General features: G+C 46.3%; 1 protein-coding gene across 2 annotated transcripts in view; it reads left to right on the top strand.

Annotated features, from left to right (window-relative positions):
• Positions 1-15,767, top strand: part of AK8 (adenylate kinase 8) — a 44,413-nt gene that overhangs the window by 25,798 nt on the left and 2,848 nt on the right. For both annotated transcript variants that reach the window (XM_026712447.2, XM_087914289.1), the window contains one exon: positions 4,162-4,303. In XM_026712447.2, the coding sequence (XP_026568232.1) occupies positions 4,162-4,303 (142 nt within the window). The remainder of the gene's footprint in view (positions 1-4,161; positions 4,304-15,767) is intronic.

Below are 15,767 nucleotides of genomic sequence, written 5' to 3' on the forward strand. Positions count from 1 at the left end.
TCACAGGTGGGAAGAGATTCTGAGCAGATCCTCCATGTTTCCACCCAAATTATCTCTCAAAACAGAAGGAGGCCGTGAATGCAAAGATCGTGACCTCTCGTCACCTCGCCAGTTTGAAATTATGACTTGGTGGTGGTTGTTTTTTTGAACGGCTTGTAAAGAGGCCAGTTTATGACATCTTCTAAAGATGACCCATTGGCCTCAGGACAGATGTATCCTGAAAGTATTACAATGAAAATTAGTACTGGGTCTTATTTCCCCCCCCTTCTTCCCTTCAATGTTTAAAGCTGGCATGCTTAAGAGACATTTCCCGGACATTTCCAATGCCTGGAATTGTTTGGTTTGGGCAGAGGGTTATGTGTGAATCTGGGGACAGATCCCCAAACCATGGTTTAAGGAAAACAAAAACAAATCAGAGAGAACAAACCGAAGCAGGAACAAAACAGAACCGGATCAAGACAAAACAAATCAGAACAGAACAAAACACAAAACAAAGGAAAAAATATGGATATGTGAAGACGGAGCTGCACACAATTTTGTTATGGATGGCTATTAGGGATTTGTTAATAACCACCAGGATGCTAGGCAAGATCTGAAGAAATGCGCAACAAACAATGAATGGAAGCAGTTCAGCACCTTGGAGAGCCCCTTCAATAGGAGATGTTGCTCCAGTTTAAGTTTTTGCTCATTTCCGCTACTGGATGGATTCCTGCCTTCCGCTTTCACCCAGGTTGGTTTCATGCAGACCTACCGAAGCTACAATACCCATAAGTCCCGCCTCATTTTTAGGAAGAAACCTTCCATAAGCAAGAGGCCTTAGTCTATCTCCCAACGCGTTTCGTGAAAGAAAGAACTCTTCCAAACTTTGTGGTCAGCAGGAAGAAGGGTGGGTGTTTTTTTTTTTTTTCCCCTCCCTGGAGGATTCCAATAACATTAAATGAACCTGACCTTTGTGGAATAAGCAGGTATTCTGCTCTTGCGCTTTGCTGAATTTAGAGATGACAAGTCAAGGCACTAAGAAGTAGCCCTTGGCAGTAGGCTGGTAATTAGGGCAAGATGTTAACTGTCAAACCCTGAGTTCAACCCTCAGGCATCTGAATTAATGATGGAAGGCTTTAGACCTACTGGGGGAAGGAGTTTGGGGAGTGGGGGAAACGTATCTAAGAGAAGGAAGAAAACTAAGTGGGCCAGGGTATCAAAGAACCCTCCAACTTTCAGAAGTAAGGAACAGACAGCTCCTCCCAGCCTTGTCCCAAGTAGCCCATCGCACGACTCATGAATATCAAGGATTTTATAAGTTTAGAAGGCAGGTCAATACATGTCAAAAGCCCCTCCATCTTTATAGAGAGCAAAGATATTGAGCAAAAAGCTTCAAATCGGACTGGAGCGAAGGGAGCATCGGGGTGGTGCTTTTGTTCTGGTTCTCATTATAGATCTGTGCTTTCGGCTCACGGCATCGGGTACGATTTTGAAGTTCGTTACAGATCCACCTTTTCAGCCTTCGGAGAGCGAGCCCTTTCGGACATGGACACACAACCACACACATGCTAAGATGCCGTTTGAGAACCTGGAAAGCAGTTTGAGATTCGGGGGTGTTGTCGATGTGATTTTGGCAACGCTGGGGCCCCCTTTGATGGCACACCGAGGCACATGGAAGGGGAGGCCTGGATAGGAGAGGCACGTAACTGAACAGCTAGCTAGTCCACTATCAGTTTTCCTTAATTTTTCTTTCTTTAAAGCCCGGGTTTCTAGTCCTTAGGGTCATCTTACAGGCAAGGCCCAACAGCAGAAGAGTTGCAAAAACCTACCTTGAGACAGAGGCTAAAGCTCCCCCCCTCATTAGGATTAAAAAGAGAAACCCGACGGCTTGAAATTTGGGTCCGTCCTGATCCCTTGAAAGCCTTGGCAGCTGACAACTTCATCAGACCTTTCTGAGCTCAGCTTCTCATCTGCTTGCGGCCAAGCGGTGCAGGAGAAGCTGTTTCGTTTACCCTCGTGGCAACAGACGGCGTTGGCCAGCCGGCGTTGCTGACAACCTCATCACCGCCGTTGAGTTGCGCCTTGCCTGTTTGTTGTTGTTAACAGCGAAAATGGAAGGCGGGTAGTTTTCTGCCTGGTTTAGGCAGCCCACCGGAGAGGTTACGGCTCCAGCGTGGCGGGTTGCGAGCCGTCTTGTTTGTTCCCTTCAAAGGAAGCTTGCATTTTGTTTATTCCCGGAAGAACAGAGTTGGAAGGGACCTTAGAGGTCTTCCAATCCAGCCCACTGCTTGAGCAGAAGACCTTAAACCATGTCAGACAAATGGTTGGTTGCCCAACCTCTTCTTGAAAACCTCCACACGCAACTTCTGGAGGCCAATCGTTCCACTGGCTAATTGTTCTCACTGTCAGGAAGTTCCTCCTTAGTTTTAGGTTGCTTCTCTCCTTGATGAGTTTCCATCTGTTGCTTCTTGTCCTGCCTCTCAGGGGCTTTGGAGGATACATTCACACCCCTCTTCTTTGGGGCAGCCCCTGAGATAGTGGGAGACTGCTGTGGTGTCACCCCAATCCTTCTCTTGGTTAAACTAATGTGCCTTGTTCCATCATTTATCAAACACTTTAGCCTCCAGTCTCCTAATCACCTTCACTGCTGTTCTCTGCACTTCTTTATTAAGGAAATTTATATGGCCAAGTATAAAAGCCCAGTATAAAAACCACCACCCTGGGTGACAACAATCAGACAGGCCACTTGATGGCCTCCCTTTGACTCTGGGGTCACCTTGGCAAAACCACGTCTTCGGGGACTTTCGAAGGAGGGTCTTGGTGGAGGCCAGTCTTATATCTGCAGGGATGAGGCTCCATCACAGAGAGGGTCTTTCTGGACAACGAGTAATGGGTGGAAGATCATTAAAGAGAGATCCAACCTAGAATCAAGGAGAATGTGATGACCTGGGGCGTGGCACAAAGGCAACACAGTCAGATAATCAGTAGTAGGAGTCCCTTTAATAGCTCCAATTTTGGCCCCAAATGTCCTGGTTACTTTCTGGGCTGGAGAAAAACTCTCCCAGGAACAGCCTTTGGCTGCAGAGAATCAAGTCCAAAATGTGGTCAACAGAAACTGTAACTATCAAGTCCAATCAAGGCAAAATGAGGTAATTAGTCCGGCAGGGCAAGAGGAAGAAATCCAGATGTGAAGGAATGGCAGTAATTCAGTATGGTTGGGAGGATGCCAGGAATGCAAATAAGCAAAGTAAACACAAGATAAACTCATGTTTGTTCCCAACACCGCACTCAGCATGTATCTCTTTTAAACTCCCTTCCCAGGTGTGGCTAATGAAGGGAATCAGGGCCCTTTCCTCCCCCGTAAGCCATGCAACCCACGTTGCTCTCTTCTCCGTTCCTCCCTGCGTGCCCTAAGATGAAGAGGAGGTGGGCCTGAGTCTTCCTCTGAATTCCCATCACTTGTTCTACCTCTTTCCTTCTCTGCCCAGCTGGACTTTGCCCTTCCCCAGTTCCCTCCACAGCCAACAGAGCCACACTCCCATTCCCTGTGTTAGCTGTTCATCGTCCTCCTTGGACTTAGACCCCGACAGGGGCATGACAGAAATTTCTTGGCAGTGAGAACCATCAAGGGAACCAGCTTCTCTCCAGAAATGGTGTGGGCTCCATCAGTGGAGGTTTTCAAAAATAGACCGGACCACCCGTTGTCCAAAATGGCATAGGGTCTCCTGCATGAGTTGGACTAGAAGGCCTGTAGGGCCTCTTTCCAATTCTGTTACTCTGCGTTCTATGCCTAGGTTCTTGGTCCAGCTAGATGACTTCCTTAGGGGGGAGAATCCGTAACGTTTCCTGCCTTCCCTTTCCAAGGGGATTCAGTCAGCCCTGGAAGGCTATCGTGGACGGTCGGTCTTGAAGGCTCCCTGTTATCTCCCTGACTTGGGATCAACCCGTCTGCCCATCCCAAGTCGCAGAGGAGCAGTTATATGAAATGGGTACATGCCAATGGCCCCCCGAAGGATGTCTTTTCACTCCAAATCAGCACGTTCGTGTGGGATGCTAAGATGTTAACATTAGGACCAAAGATGGTTTCATTGATGCTGTTCGCTGCTTCGGTTCGTGTTCTCGATCGACGGCCGGCCTCCTCCTCCTCCTCCTCCTCCTAATCTTTTCTTTTCCTTCCTCTAGTGCCAGACAAGGTGGTCATCAAACTCCTATCCAGACGGATCAACAGGGTGGATTGCTACATTCGAGGCTGGGTCCTTCATGGTTTCCCAAAAGATGAAAACCAAGCCAAACGTATGCCAGGCGCTGGGATTTATCCAAACAGGTAACCGCTCTCTTCTTCCTCACCTGGAGGATTAGCAGCCTCAACTCTTACCAACTGGGCCCCTTCCCACCTTCCCTTCACCTCAGAAGAGTGGCTTCTGAGCTGGGTGGCTTTTCTCCACCCAACTAGGGAACGTCATCAGTGCCAGAAGGGAGCTGGGTTTGGAGGAGGAGACAGGGGAGGAGGGGCGTGGGATCCTCTGGTGCTCTCTGAGCTCGGTTGTTTTCTGGCAGACGTTTCTCCACTCAGCTAGAGAACATCATCAGTGTTAGAAGGAGGTGGGATTTGGGATGATGTTGATGAGGAGGAGGAGGAGGACTGAAGGGTCCTTGGTGCCCTCTGAGCTTGTTCTCTTGCAGACATTTCTTCACCCAACTAGGTAACACCATCAGTTCTAGAAGAGAGCGGGGTTGGTCTCATTGTATGTACTAGTTACTTGCTCTACCAGCATTGGTGGGAGTCTTCTTGGTAGCTCCTTTATTTCTTTCAGGCCGTTGTGTACCGTTGCTTGGTTTAGTACTTCCTTGGTTTGGATATTGTTTCCTTCTTGATTGCCCGTCTTGCGTGAATCTCAGCTCACCCGGTGAGGAGGCCTTCTGGTCTCCTCGTTCCCTTTTGGGTTATTCGGTTGTCTCTTTTGAATGTCAGGTAGACGACAACACCTACACGTGTTTCTTGGAACGTCAGACCTGGCCTTCCAGCTGCAACCCTGTCATGAAAAGGAGTTGAGAAAAGAACCATTTGTAAAATCACACCTAGCTTACTCCTTAGAAGCCAGGGCTGTAAATCACTTACTTCTGACACAGGTTACAAAACACTCAACCTGTTTCTAACACCAAGGGTGGGTGGGGAAAACTCCTCCTGAAATAGAATTAGGGCTAAGGAATCAATCTAGTACCTGAAGCAGGTGGGTGTATATCAAACGAATTGCTCATTTTTAGGGTTGCTGAAATTTAGATTAAAATAAATTTACATGCAAGGCCAAACAATGTTATTGGCGAAAAGGCTTCCTTCTTATTCTGCCTTGGGATGGGCAGTTTTGGCCTCTCTGGTTGATCAAAAATAAAATAAAATTAAAAAAACAAAAACAAAACCAGAATTACTGTCAGGATATCAACCCGTAAGCCTGTTTTCTTAGAAGTGATAAATGGCCGGCCCTTCAGATCCCGTGTTTTATCCGACTTCCATCTCATAAACCTGCCTCAAATACTACTAAATTATATAGCAGGGACCACAGCTTCAGTCTCTGGGCTCTTTCAATTTATGGAAAGAAAGACTGAAAGGCAGTCGGTATAATTGATAGCCGGGAAGAATGTTAAAAAAAGAAAGTGGTGGGGGGATCAAGTTATTTGAGTGAAGTAGGCTGAGAGAAATTTTTTCTCCCAACCAGAAGAAACAAATTGGGCTATAAAATTTCTTAATATGTAATCATAAAACAGGCAGAAAGAGCAGCTTCCATCCCAGGCATTCTGCAATCCGCCTCAGGCGAAGAACGGAATAATTTATCGCCTCGGAAAAAGGTGTTAGAATCCGGCCTGGGTCAAGCAAGCAAAGGCAGGAATCTATGGAGCCACGGGGAGAGGGGAAAAAAAAGGGGAAATATAAGTTGTATTTCCCCTGGTTTATCCTGGCATCAAATTAGCCGTTGGAATTCACCGCGGAATGAGGGATGAGGTCAGCCCTCTGACTAAAGGGCTATTTTTATTTTTCTTCTTGAAACAAAAGACTTCAAGTCAAAATGAGGGCCAATACGGTGAGTAATCAGGACGTCCCTCAGCCAGGATTTATTTGGCTTGGAGTTTCCCCGAGAGGAACCCGGCTCCTCCCTCCCAGGTAGATTTTGTTCAATAAAATTCATCTGCAAAACAAGGCACTTTGCTAAGTGCTGGCGGTGGGTGTCGGGATGAAGAAACCCCTACCGATGGTAATATAATCAAAAAGATTCTGGAATGCGCAGAAATGGATAGGCTAACTCTAAAAATGAAAGAAAAGGGAGACTGGGAATATTTTATAACATGGGAACTTTTCTACAAATGGCTAGTCGATAGGTAACAGAGGCTAGATGGACGGATTTGTGCGGAAATATGGACAACGTGAGAAGGAAAAACTGATCTGTAAATATTTTGATGGTTATATAATTGATGTCAATAGGGAAGGTAGCATACTTTCTAATGATTAATATTATCTTATACTAGCTCAATAGCCGTGCTTCGCTATGAAACTATGTGGTCGGGCTTAGTTTTAGGGGAGGAAAATAAGGAGGAGTTGGAAGAGATTTCTTTTCAGGTGGGGAGGGGGAGTCGAACTCCTTAGCATCAGAGCATGTTAATAATAATAATAATATAGGAAATACTCTAAATGCTCTGAGGGTCATTTTGAAAAATAATCCTTTCTTAGCTGAGCCCCTAGAAGCCAAGAGGAACCTACGGGCCAAATGGCAAGTTTGTAGGCTTTACGGTTCTGGAGATTTCGTGATGATGCCTGAGTGACATTTCTATCTTTTATATAGATAGAATATGTTTGTATGTACCTGATTATAATGATTATGACGATGTTTATAGTTTAACACTTTCGACACGTAGAAAACACACTGCTCGATACAGAAATGGAAATTGTGATACAAAACAATTACAAATTACAAACAAAGACGGTTGCTAAGGGACTTTTGCGCCGCTCTACAACCTTTCTCGTCCCTGTTGTTAAGTGAAGCGCTACGGTTGTTAAGTTAGTCACACGGTCCTTAAGTGAATCCGGACTTTGCTTGTCAGAAGGTCGCTACCCCGGCGACACTGCGGCCATCGTAAGTATGAACCAAGCATCCAAATTTGGATTACGCGGCCAGGGGGAGGCTGCAACGGTTGTTAAGTGTGAGCAGCGGTCACAAGTCACTTTTTCTCAGTTGTGACTTTGGACCGTCACTAAACGAATGGCTTGGAACAGGTAAGTCCTTAGCGTATGACCGCAACTGAGCCCAGAATTTAGGTCGCTACGTGGGAAATTAGTTTGGCCCCCTTTTCCTTGCTGCGTTTGTTTAAGTGAATCACTCCAGTTCTTAAATGACTCAAACGGTTGTTAAGTTTTCCCGGCATTGTCATAAACGCGAGTCAGCCGTCAAGCCTCCGAAGGCCAATCCCGTGACCCGTAAGGATGTCGAAACGGTCCTCAGTGGGAAAAACAGTCCTTTTTCTACCCCCTGCGCTGTCGTAAGTTTGAGCAGTCACTAAGCCAACTGTTGTCAGTCCGTCGTTGAGGACCAAAACTCAAAACGGGGATCGAAAGGGGATCGCTTTCTGTTCTTTCTTTTCCTGCTTTTTCGACTTAAGTCTAGGATGAAGGAGAGAAGGGGAAGGGAAAAAAAGAAAAAAAATTCAAAACTGGTCCAGTAGAAAGAAAATGGGGGATTTTATTTCCTGCTGCTTGATGATTATTTGGACTTTTCCTGTCTCCGCTCCTAGTTTTCAGGGTAGATTAAAGATAATGCCTATTAATGGAGACCTGAACTGGAAAACGGCGTAGGAAGCAGGCTGCCGAATCCAACGGTTGGGAGAGGTTAATAACTCTATTACTACCGGGTTTTTTCCTTTAGCCATTTGAAGAGTTCGGCATTAGCCTTATCTTACACCTCCATTAATTGAGCTAATAAAACCTCCGTGACCTTCGCAGGCTGCCATTATCTCTGAGTTTGCCAGGCGTGGGCCGGCATACTTATTGTGGCATATCTATTCCGCAGGCATACCGGGCTTTGCGTTGGGGAGGGAGGTTTTTGGTGAAAAGATCACCCAACTTCAAATCCTCCAAGCCTTTCCCCCTCTTAACATTTACCTGCTCTCTTCTGAGAGCCGTCGAGAGGCAGGTGGAAATGAAAAGGACGTGACTTAATTAAAGCCCAGCGAAAAATGTTCCCGTCCGGGGTTGCGTGGGGAAGTTGTCGAAAGGCCAACGAAGGTTGGCTCTAAGTGAGAAGGGGAAGAAGGGCAGGAAGGAGAAGGGGAAGGAGAAGGAAGAGAGGAAGAAGGAGGAGGAGATGATGATGGAGGAGGAGGAGGAGGAGGAAGAGAAGAAGAAGAAGAAGAAGAAGAAGAAGAAGAAGAAGAAGAAGAAGAAGAAGAAGAAGAAGAAGAAGAAGAAGAAGAAGAAGAAGAAGAAGAAGAAGAAGAAATAATAATAATAATAATAACAACAACCACAATTCTTAGGTCCTTAGTTAGGACTCGAGCTGTTGAGCTATCAACCAGCCCCAAAGGCTGTGAATCTCACTAAAGGTTAACCAATAATAATAATAAAACAAGCAAACTCAGAGACTACCAAGAACCCTACAATTGTTGCCTTCCTCCTCCTCCTCCTCCTCACCATAAACTCCACTCTCTTCTAGTGCTGATGCTGTTACCTACTTGGGTCGTGAAATATCTGCAAATAAACAGCCAAGCTCAGACAGCATCAAGGACACCACAATCCTTCCTCTTCCACCCCCTCCTCCTGCTCCTCCTCCTCCTCTTGCACTTTCTCCTCCACAAACCCCACTCTCTAGCACTGATGATGTTACCTAGTTGGGCAATGAAACGTCTTCAAGAAGACCACCAAGCTCAGGGACCATCAAGGACTTCACAAAACGCGTATCCTTTCCCCGGCTACATTGGTAGGGATTGCCAAATTTCCTGCGCTCCCCCCCAGCCCCCCTTGCTCTCACATCTCCTCGCTGGTGGTGGGTCAGGCTGCCTTTACCCCTACCACCACCTCCTCCTCCTCCTCCTCCTCTCCACTTCCTCTCCGACCTAGCTATAGATCTTGAGGGTTGTGTGGAGTTGTCGGTGTTTTGTCTATATTTGCTTTAACCCAGATGCCCTGCCTAGCCCGCGGTGGCGAGATGTAGTCCCCACTCTCTCATCAACAATAATTAGGCTTGTAAGACTAATGGAAGAAATCGTGTCTAATTACCTTACTGAAGGCCCAATTATGCTATTAACATTCGCCGGGCTAGAAGCTAACGGGCAAGGAGAGCTGCTCATTTGCATAGCATTAAGTTAATTGAGCTGGAAGCAAAAGGGCGGGAGGGGGAGAGAAAGTGCTGGAGGGTTAGTATTACAAACTGGATAAGGATGTCCAGACTGGGACAATTAACCTGACCGTTTTATTAATTAACGGGGATCTGATTACCTAGACGGAATAGCAGTTGGCAGAGAGAGAGAGGGAGAGAGAAAGAGAGAGATGAGAGAGAGGGAGAAAGAGAGAGGTGAGGGAGACAGAGGGAGAAAGAGAGATGAGAGAGACAGAGAAAGAGACAGGGAGATGAGAGAGAAAGAGAAGGAGAAAGAGATGAGAGAGAGAGGGAGAAAGAGAGAGATGGGAGAGACACAGAGAGAGAGAGAGAGACAGAGGGAGAAAGAGAGATGAGAGAGACAGAGAAAGAGACAGGGAGATGAGAGAGAAAGAGAAGGAGAAAGAGATGAGAGAGGGAGGGAGAAAGAGAGGGAGAAAGAGAGGGAGGGAGAGAGAGTGCACACTGGTGTATTCCATTCTCAGCTCTTAGACAGCTATGTAGGGATTCTAGGCTGATGCCTCTTTTTAACCCCGCCCCCAGGTTCAGTACGATTTCTTTTCCTATACAAGGAGAAAAAAAGGGCAGGGTCCTCACACGAATGGCTCGCTCTCCCGCGTTCAGGTCGAGCTCCCATTTTTCTGCAGCTTGGCTATGGGTTCCACAACAGCCCCTGAGTTTCGGTCCAGAATGCAACTAAGGGAGCACGTTGAGAGCCTGCTGACGGCAGCCCCTCCAACGTTGGAAGACTGGTGAGACATAGTGAAAGGATCTGACCAACCCAGATTCACCGTTCTGAAACGGTGGCATAGATGATTGCCTTGGAAAAAAGAAAAGAAAAAAGCTAATAGAGAGAGAATATTATCCTAATTCACCAACCAATCTTTGGCAAGGAGTATTAAGATATACACAGTATGTTTATTTTTACAAGTTGGCATTATAATGCAAATAAATATTAATATATTATATGGCCACTAATAAATGTACAATTATGTGTATGTAGTCTGCTCAAGCAATTATGCAGCTCTCACTGGTACATTAAAAAAAATCCATAAAATCCAATTAGTATATTTAACCCCTCCCACCAAAACTTTAAAAATCTGGTGCTATCATTCAGCTTGCTTTCCCACAACCCAATAAGAACAATATATTTAACACCCTAAGGATAAATTGTGTTCAGAATTGGGAGGTCTGTCAAGGGGTATGTTTTGAGAACGTATTTCTTCCTTCCTTCCCTCCCTTCCTCCCTCCCTCTTATCTTCCTTCCTTCTCTCATTCCCTCTTTCTTATCTTATTCCTTCCTTCCTTCCTTCCTTCCTTCCTCCCTCCCTCCCTCCCTCCCTCCCTCTTATCTTCCTTCCTTCTCTCCATCCTTCATTCCCTTTCTTATCTTATTCCTTCCTTCCTTCCTTCCTTCCTTCCTTCCTTCCTTCCTTCCTTCCTTCCTTCCTTCCTTCCTTCCTTCCTTCCTTCCCCACTTTCATTCAATTTTATTATAAACCATGAAACTATGAAAGGAAACACCAGGAAAGAAAGGGAATGGGAAAAGAAAGTGGGGAAAACTGTATTTGTCCTGCTGTTTCTTAATCAGCAGGCTGCCTTTGGTAGAGGAGTCCTGCAGAGGCCTTGTCTATCCCCCCAGCTGCGGAAGTTTCTCTGGCTCGAAAGACAAACATATTTGCAGGTGCAAGCATGTCTCCTCCTGCCTCTAGGAACAGCGAAGACTTGAGCAGAGGGTAGCTAAACGGTCATTTGGAAAATAAATAAAAATACAATTGGCCTTCTTTCTTCTTTTCCTCACCTCTCCATCCCAAATTGTCAACTGTATTTCTTTAAAAAAAAAAAACGGAACCATCAGCCTTATCTCTTTGGAGGCTTCAGCATTCTTGGCCCAGGGATCAAATTTGTTGAGTACATCATCACAGAGAGCTCTCTCGTTTGCGCCCCGGAGCCAAAGCTCATTGGCGGTGGGCTCCGGTTTTCAGTGCCGTGATCGAGTCAGGTGGCGTCCAGCTTTCAGTTGGTTGGCTACGCAAAGACTCAGTGGCCTCAGGAGGGAATGGTTCCCAAGGTGCAGAAGGCAAACTGGGAGGAAAAAAAGAATGAAAGAAAGAAAGAAAGAAAAAAAGAGAGAGAAGGAAGGGAACGGAAGGGAAGGAGCGAATTGCAGTGAAAACAAGAACAAGGATGAAATTTAGAGCCTCTCTACTCAGAATCATGGGGAGGAAGAGAAGGAAGTAGAACAAACTTTTGGGGTTTGTTGCAGCTGCAACGGCTCACCACATTGTGAGGATACATGTGACATATTTTGGGGAGGAGGGAGGGGGAGAAGTAGAGGGAGAGGAAGAAAAAGAAGAGGAGGAGGAAGAGGAGAAGGTGAAGGTGAAGAAGACTACTACTTCTTTACATCTTCCCTTTGAAACATTTAAGATATTTGTAGTTTTCCCCCTCTGTGTGTGTGTTTGCGTGCACGCAATTTCTGGGTGTGCCCACCCTTTGCAACCACCCACCAGCCTTGTCCCCTTGGCTGAAGCTTGTGGCCCTGAGTGTCACCTCCAATTCTCCAGGCTCAACCACCTCCAGGGTCCCTTCCAGCTGTGATTCAATGTTCTGTGTTCTAAGAGGAAAACTCCTGACTGACCGGACGAGGAAATTTGGCCGGCCGCTGACATATTAACAGCAGAGACATAGATGCAAACAACCAAAGTATTTGGGAACAATGAAATATGCATGGCGATCAGTCACAGCCTTATAAATTCGAGCAATTAGCCGGGTAATCTGAGAAAGCCCAGGCAAGCCGGGCCGGAGATGCGGTTCCCTATTAGTTAAATGCGAGGGTTGTGGGGTGGTTTGGTTTTTTTTATTTTTTTTTTTGGTATTTGTGCTTCCCATCAAATCAACTAACACTTTCTTTAATTGGCTCATGAATTATACAGGGGGAGGAGAAGGGGTGGTGGTGTCCGCATTATCATTTAATCATCAGTAAACATTCCTGCCTCTCTCTCTCTCTCTCTCCCCTCCTCTCTTCCCCCCGCCACCATTGCAAAAATGCAGAGTTGCTCATTAATTCCTTAATTTCAGCAGATGGAAAGAGAGCGACGAACGGTTTGGCAAGACAAAATCGCCTCCGGCAATAGGGGGAAAAAAAAAAACAGAAAGAGAGAGAGAGAGAGAAAAGAGAGAGAGAGGAGAGAAAATGGTAGGAGGGACATTTAGGGTTTTTTAAAAAAAACTATTTAAAAAAGGCTGTCAGAAACTCAATCTGCGAGCTGTCAGCTGCTTGGCCCCCTCCCCCCCCTCTCTCCCTCCCTCCAATTTTTCTCTCTCCTTCTTTCTTTTCCACCCCACCCACCATGGAGAGTGACTGACGTATCCCCACTCAGCCTTGTCAACGTATCTTTAAACATCACCCAGGTGGGGTAAACCGAACCCAATGTAAATTATTTCTTGTCTTCCTTGCTGGGGTGGGCGGGTTGGGTGGGCTTTTTCCTCTGTCCCCATGAATATTTCATGCTAGGTTGCATAAATATTAATCCTAATAGCTGTGCACAGCGGTTATTATTTCTGTCTTATGACAAATATTCATAAAATATTCAGGATCCCTTTTCGGGAACATTTACACACTTGATTGTGGAATGTCTTTTTGGGCACGCGCTAAACATATTGGGGTGCTCTTGATGGGCCGGTTTCCCCTCCCTTCCACCAGCCTCCGCTTCCCTCCATCCTCTTAATTAATACTCTGAAATATAAATATTTAATCAGATTTATTCTGCGTTTCCCCCATTACAACTGGAAAGGTTCGATTTGACAGTATTTAAAAAGCGAGAACGTATTCTCTATTAGGAGGCCGGTTACTTCTGACACGTGTGTAACACGGCATATCATTGGTTCTTTCTTTCTTTCTTTCTTTTTTTAACCCCTCCCTGTCCCCTTATTTGCATTTTTGGGGGGCCTGTTTTTCCCCTCACCTCTAAAAAAAATGTATTATTCAAAGAACATAAAAACCTTGCCCTTCTTGGGAAAGTTTCTGTCCCGAGCATAAGGACTGCTTCTGTTTACTTTACTTTACTTCCTTTCATTGCACCTCGTCCAACGGAATTAAATGCCATCTTCAGTGTACGTTATAACTATAAAAACAGAACCCAAACACACCTCCTTCCCATTCTATACAAATGTTTAGGAAGGACAGAGGGGATTAAATGTCATTTTCCCCCTCATGCACGCCACACACAGAACGCATTTGCTGCTTTCTCCAAACTTTTCAAAGAAAGGCAGTTTATTTAAGCTATCTAATGGGTCTTGCATCTTGGAAGCTTCTTGGATGCAAAGTCAAGAAATCAGAACTGAAGAAGCTTCTCGGACAAGAAGGGAAACCTTTTTTTCTTCAGAGAGCAAAGAGAGTCCAGTTGCCCTTTGAAAAAGCCACCTTGAAGATAGCGTGGATTCGAGCCAAATCTCTCTCCCGCAGTTGAAGCCGTCTGGAATCTGCTTGACAATGGTTAAGCATAAGACGGTACCGGTAAAACGGGGGCGGAAAAGATCTCGGAGAAGAACGGAAAATATTTTATTTTAGGTGGAAAAGAGCCTGATGATGTAACTTTTAGGGAGAGAGAGATTAAAAGGTAACGGTGCCTGAAAACGTTGTGAAGGATATTGGAAGTCACTTCTTCCCCTTTCTAGCTTTTCTCTGTCTTTTCAATTGCCTAAGGAGGGGGTTGGACAAGATGACCTCCAAGGTCCCTTCCAACTCTGTTATTATAAGTTAAGTTTTTGTGCTACTTCCTTCCTTCCTTCCCTGCCCTTGTTTCTTTCTTCCTTCCTTCCTTCCTTCCTTCACTGCCCTTCCTTCCTTTTCTCTTTTCCTTCCTTCCTTCCTTCCTTCCTTCCTTCCTTCCTTCCTTCCTTCCTTCCTTCCTTCCTTCCTTCCTTCCTTCCTGTTTGTATCAGTTTCTATCTTTTTGTCAAGGTTAAGTAAAAAATAAAAAATCACACACACACACACACACACACACACACACACACACACACACACACACCACATAAAACCAACTGGACTCCCACCAAGTTCTCCCTCTGGCTCTTCCCAACCACGCAGGCCTTAGCCTCTCCCAAACCCGCCTGTGAAGGAACACACACACACACCCGCCCTCCTGCCGTGCCAGCAAAGTGAGGAGGGGGCTAAACAGCATCCAAGTCGTGGGCTTCCTTTTCTTCCCTGCTCCGTCAAGTGCCATCAGAACAACTTCCCCGGGGGGAATTTCCCCATGATGGAATAACAAACGAGAGTAAGGAGGGAGAGAGCCGTGCATAACAACCAGGGAAGGAGGCGGGAGGCCCCTCTGGGAAGCTGGTGGACCTCGCCTGCCAGGTGGAAGAAGGGAACGAACGAGGAAGTGTGCGGATGAGCCTCAACCCCTTCAAATGTTCGCTCCGTGCGAAGGCCAGAGTAAGCAGGCCATCTTGGGTTACGTTCCTAGAGTGGAGAAGAAGCTTCCACGTTTTCTCAGGTTGACTACTGGGTGAGTCGCAGAATTTAAAACCCCAAACCTCCTTCCTTTGGGGAACTTCATCGAGGGGATATTATGATAACGGATAATCAGAGTTGGAAGGATAGGTCATCTAGTCCAACCCTCCCGCCCAAGCGGGAGGCCTGACACCATTTCTGACAAATGGCAAATCTCTTCTTGAAAGTCGCAAGTCTCAAGCTCCCACAGCTTCTGAAGGCAACTTCTGTTCCATAGGTTGATTGTTCTCACTGTCAAAATATTCCTCCTTATTTCCAGGTTGAATCTCTCCTTGTTCAGTTTACATCCATTGTTCCTTGTCTGGCCTTCAGGGGCTTTGGAGAATAGCTTGGCCCCCTCCTCCTCCTCTCTGTGGCAGCCCCTCAAATATTGGAAGGCTGCTCTCCTGTCTCCCCTGGTCCTTCTCTTCACTAGACTAGCCAGGCCCGGAACCGGACCGAACCGGTAGAATACCATCACTGCAGTACACATATGGTGCAGTAGTGGGAAGCTGCCGGTTCACACCGGTTCTATTGAACCGGTAGCTCCGGTGAGCAGTTGGCTCTGCCCTTAGCTCAGCTGATTCATGTAGCAGAGCGAATTGCCACACCTCAGCTGTTTTACTCACCCGTGCTGCCATAGAAGTGTGCGCACGTGCGCAAAGTGCACTCTCATAGAACCGGTAGTAAAAAAAATTTGAATCCTACCACTGATAGTAGTGACCGCCGTGGCTTACGATGGGGAACGTCAGTGCGTTTCAGGCTTAAGAATAGGACTCTTCTGGGCACGCAGGGACTTGAGACTGATGATGTGTTTTGCCCCTCCTTCGGGCACACCTTGGTCACCTCCTACAATCCAGAGCCTTTAACCTACGTTTATCCTATGTTTTAGCCTCCAGCCCCCTAATCATCTTCATTGCTCTTCT

This window comes from Pseudonaja textilis, chromosome 17 (genome assembly GCF_049901715.1).
Source record: "Pseudonaja textilis isolate UNSWEBS1 chromosome 17, rPseTex1.2, whole genome shotgun sequence".
NCBI classification, from domain to species: Eukaryota; Metazoa; Chordata; class Lepidosauria; order Squamata; family Elapidae; genus Pseudonaja; species Pseudonaja textilis.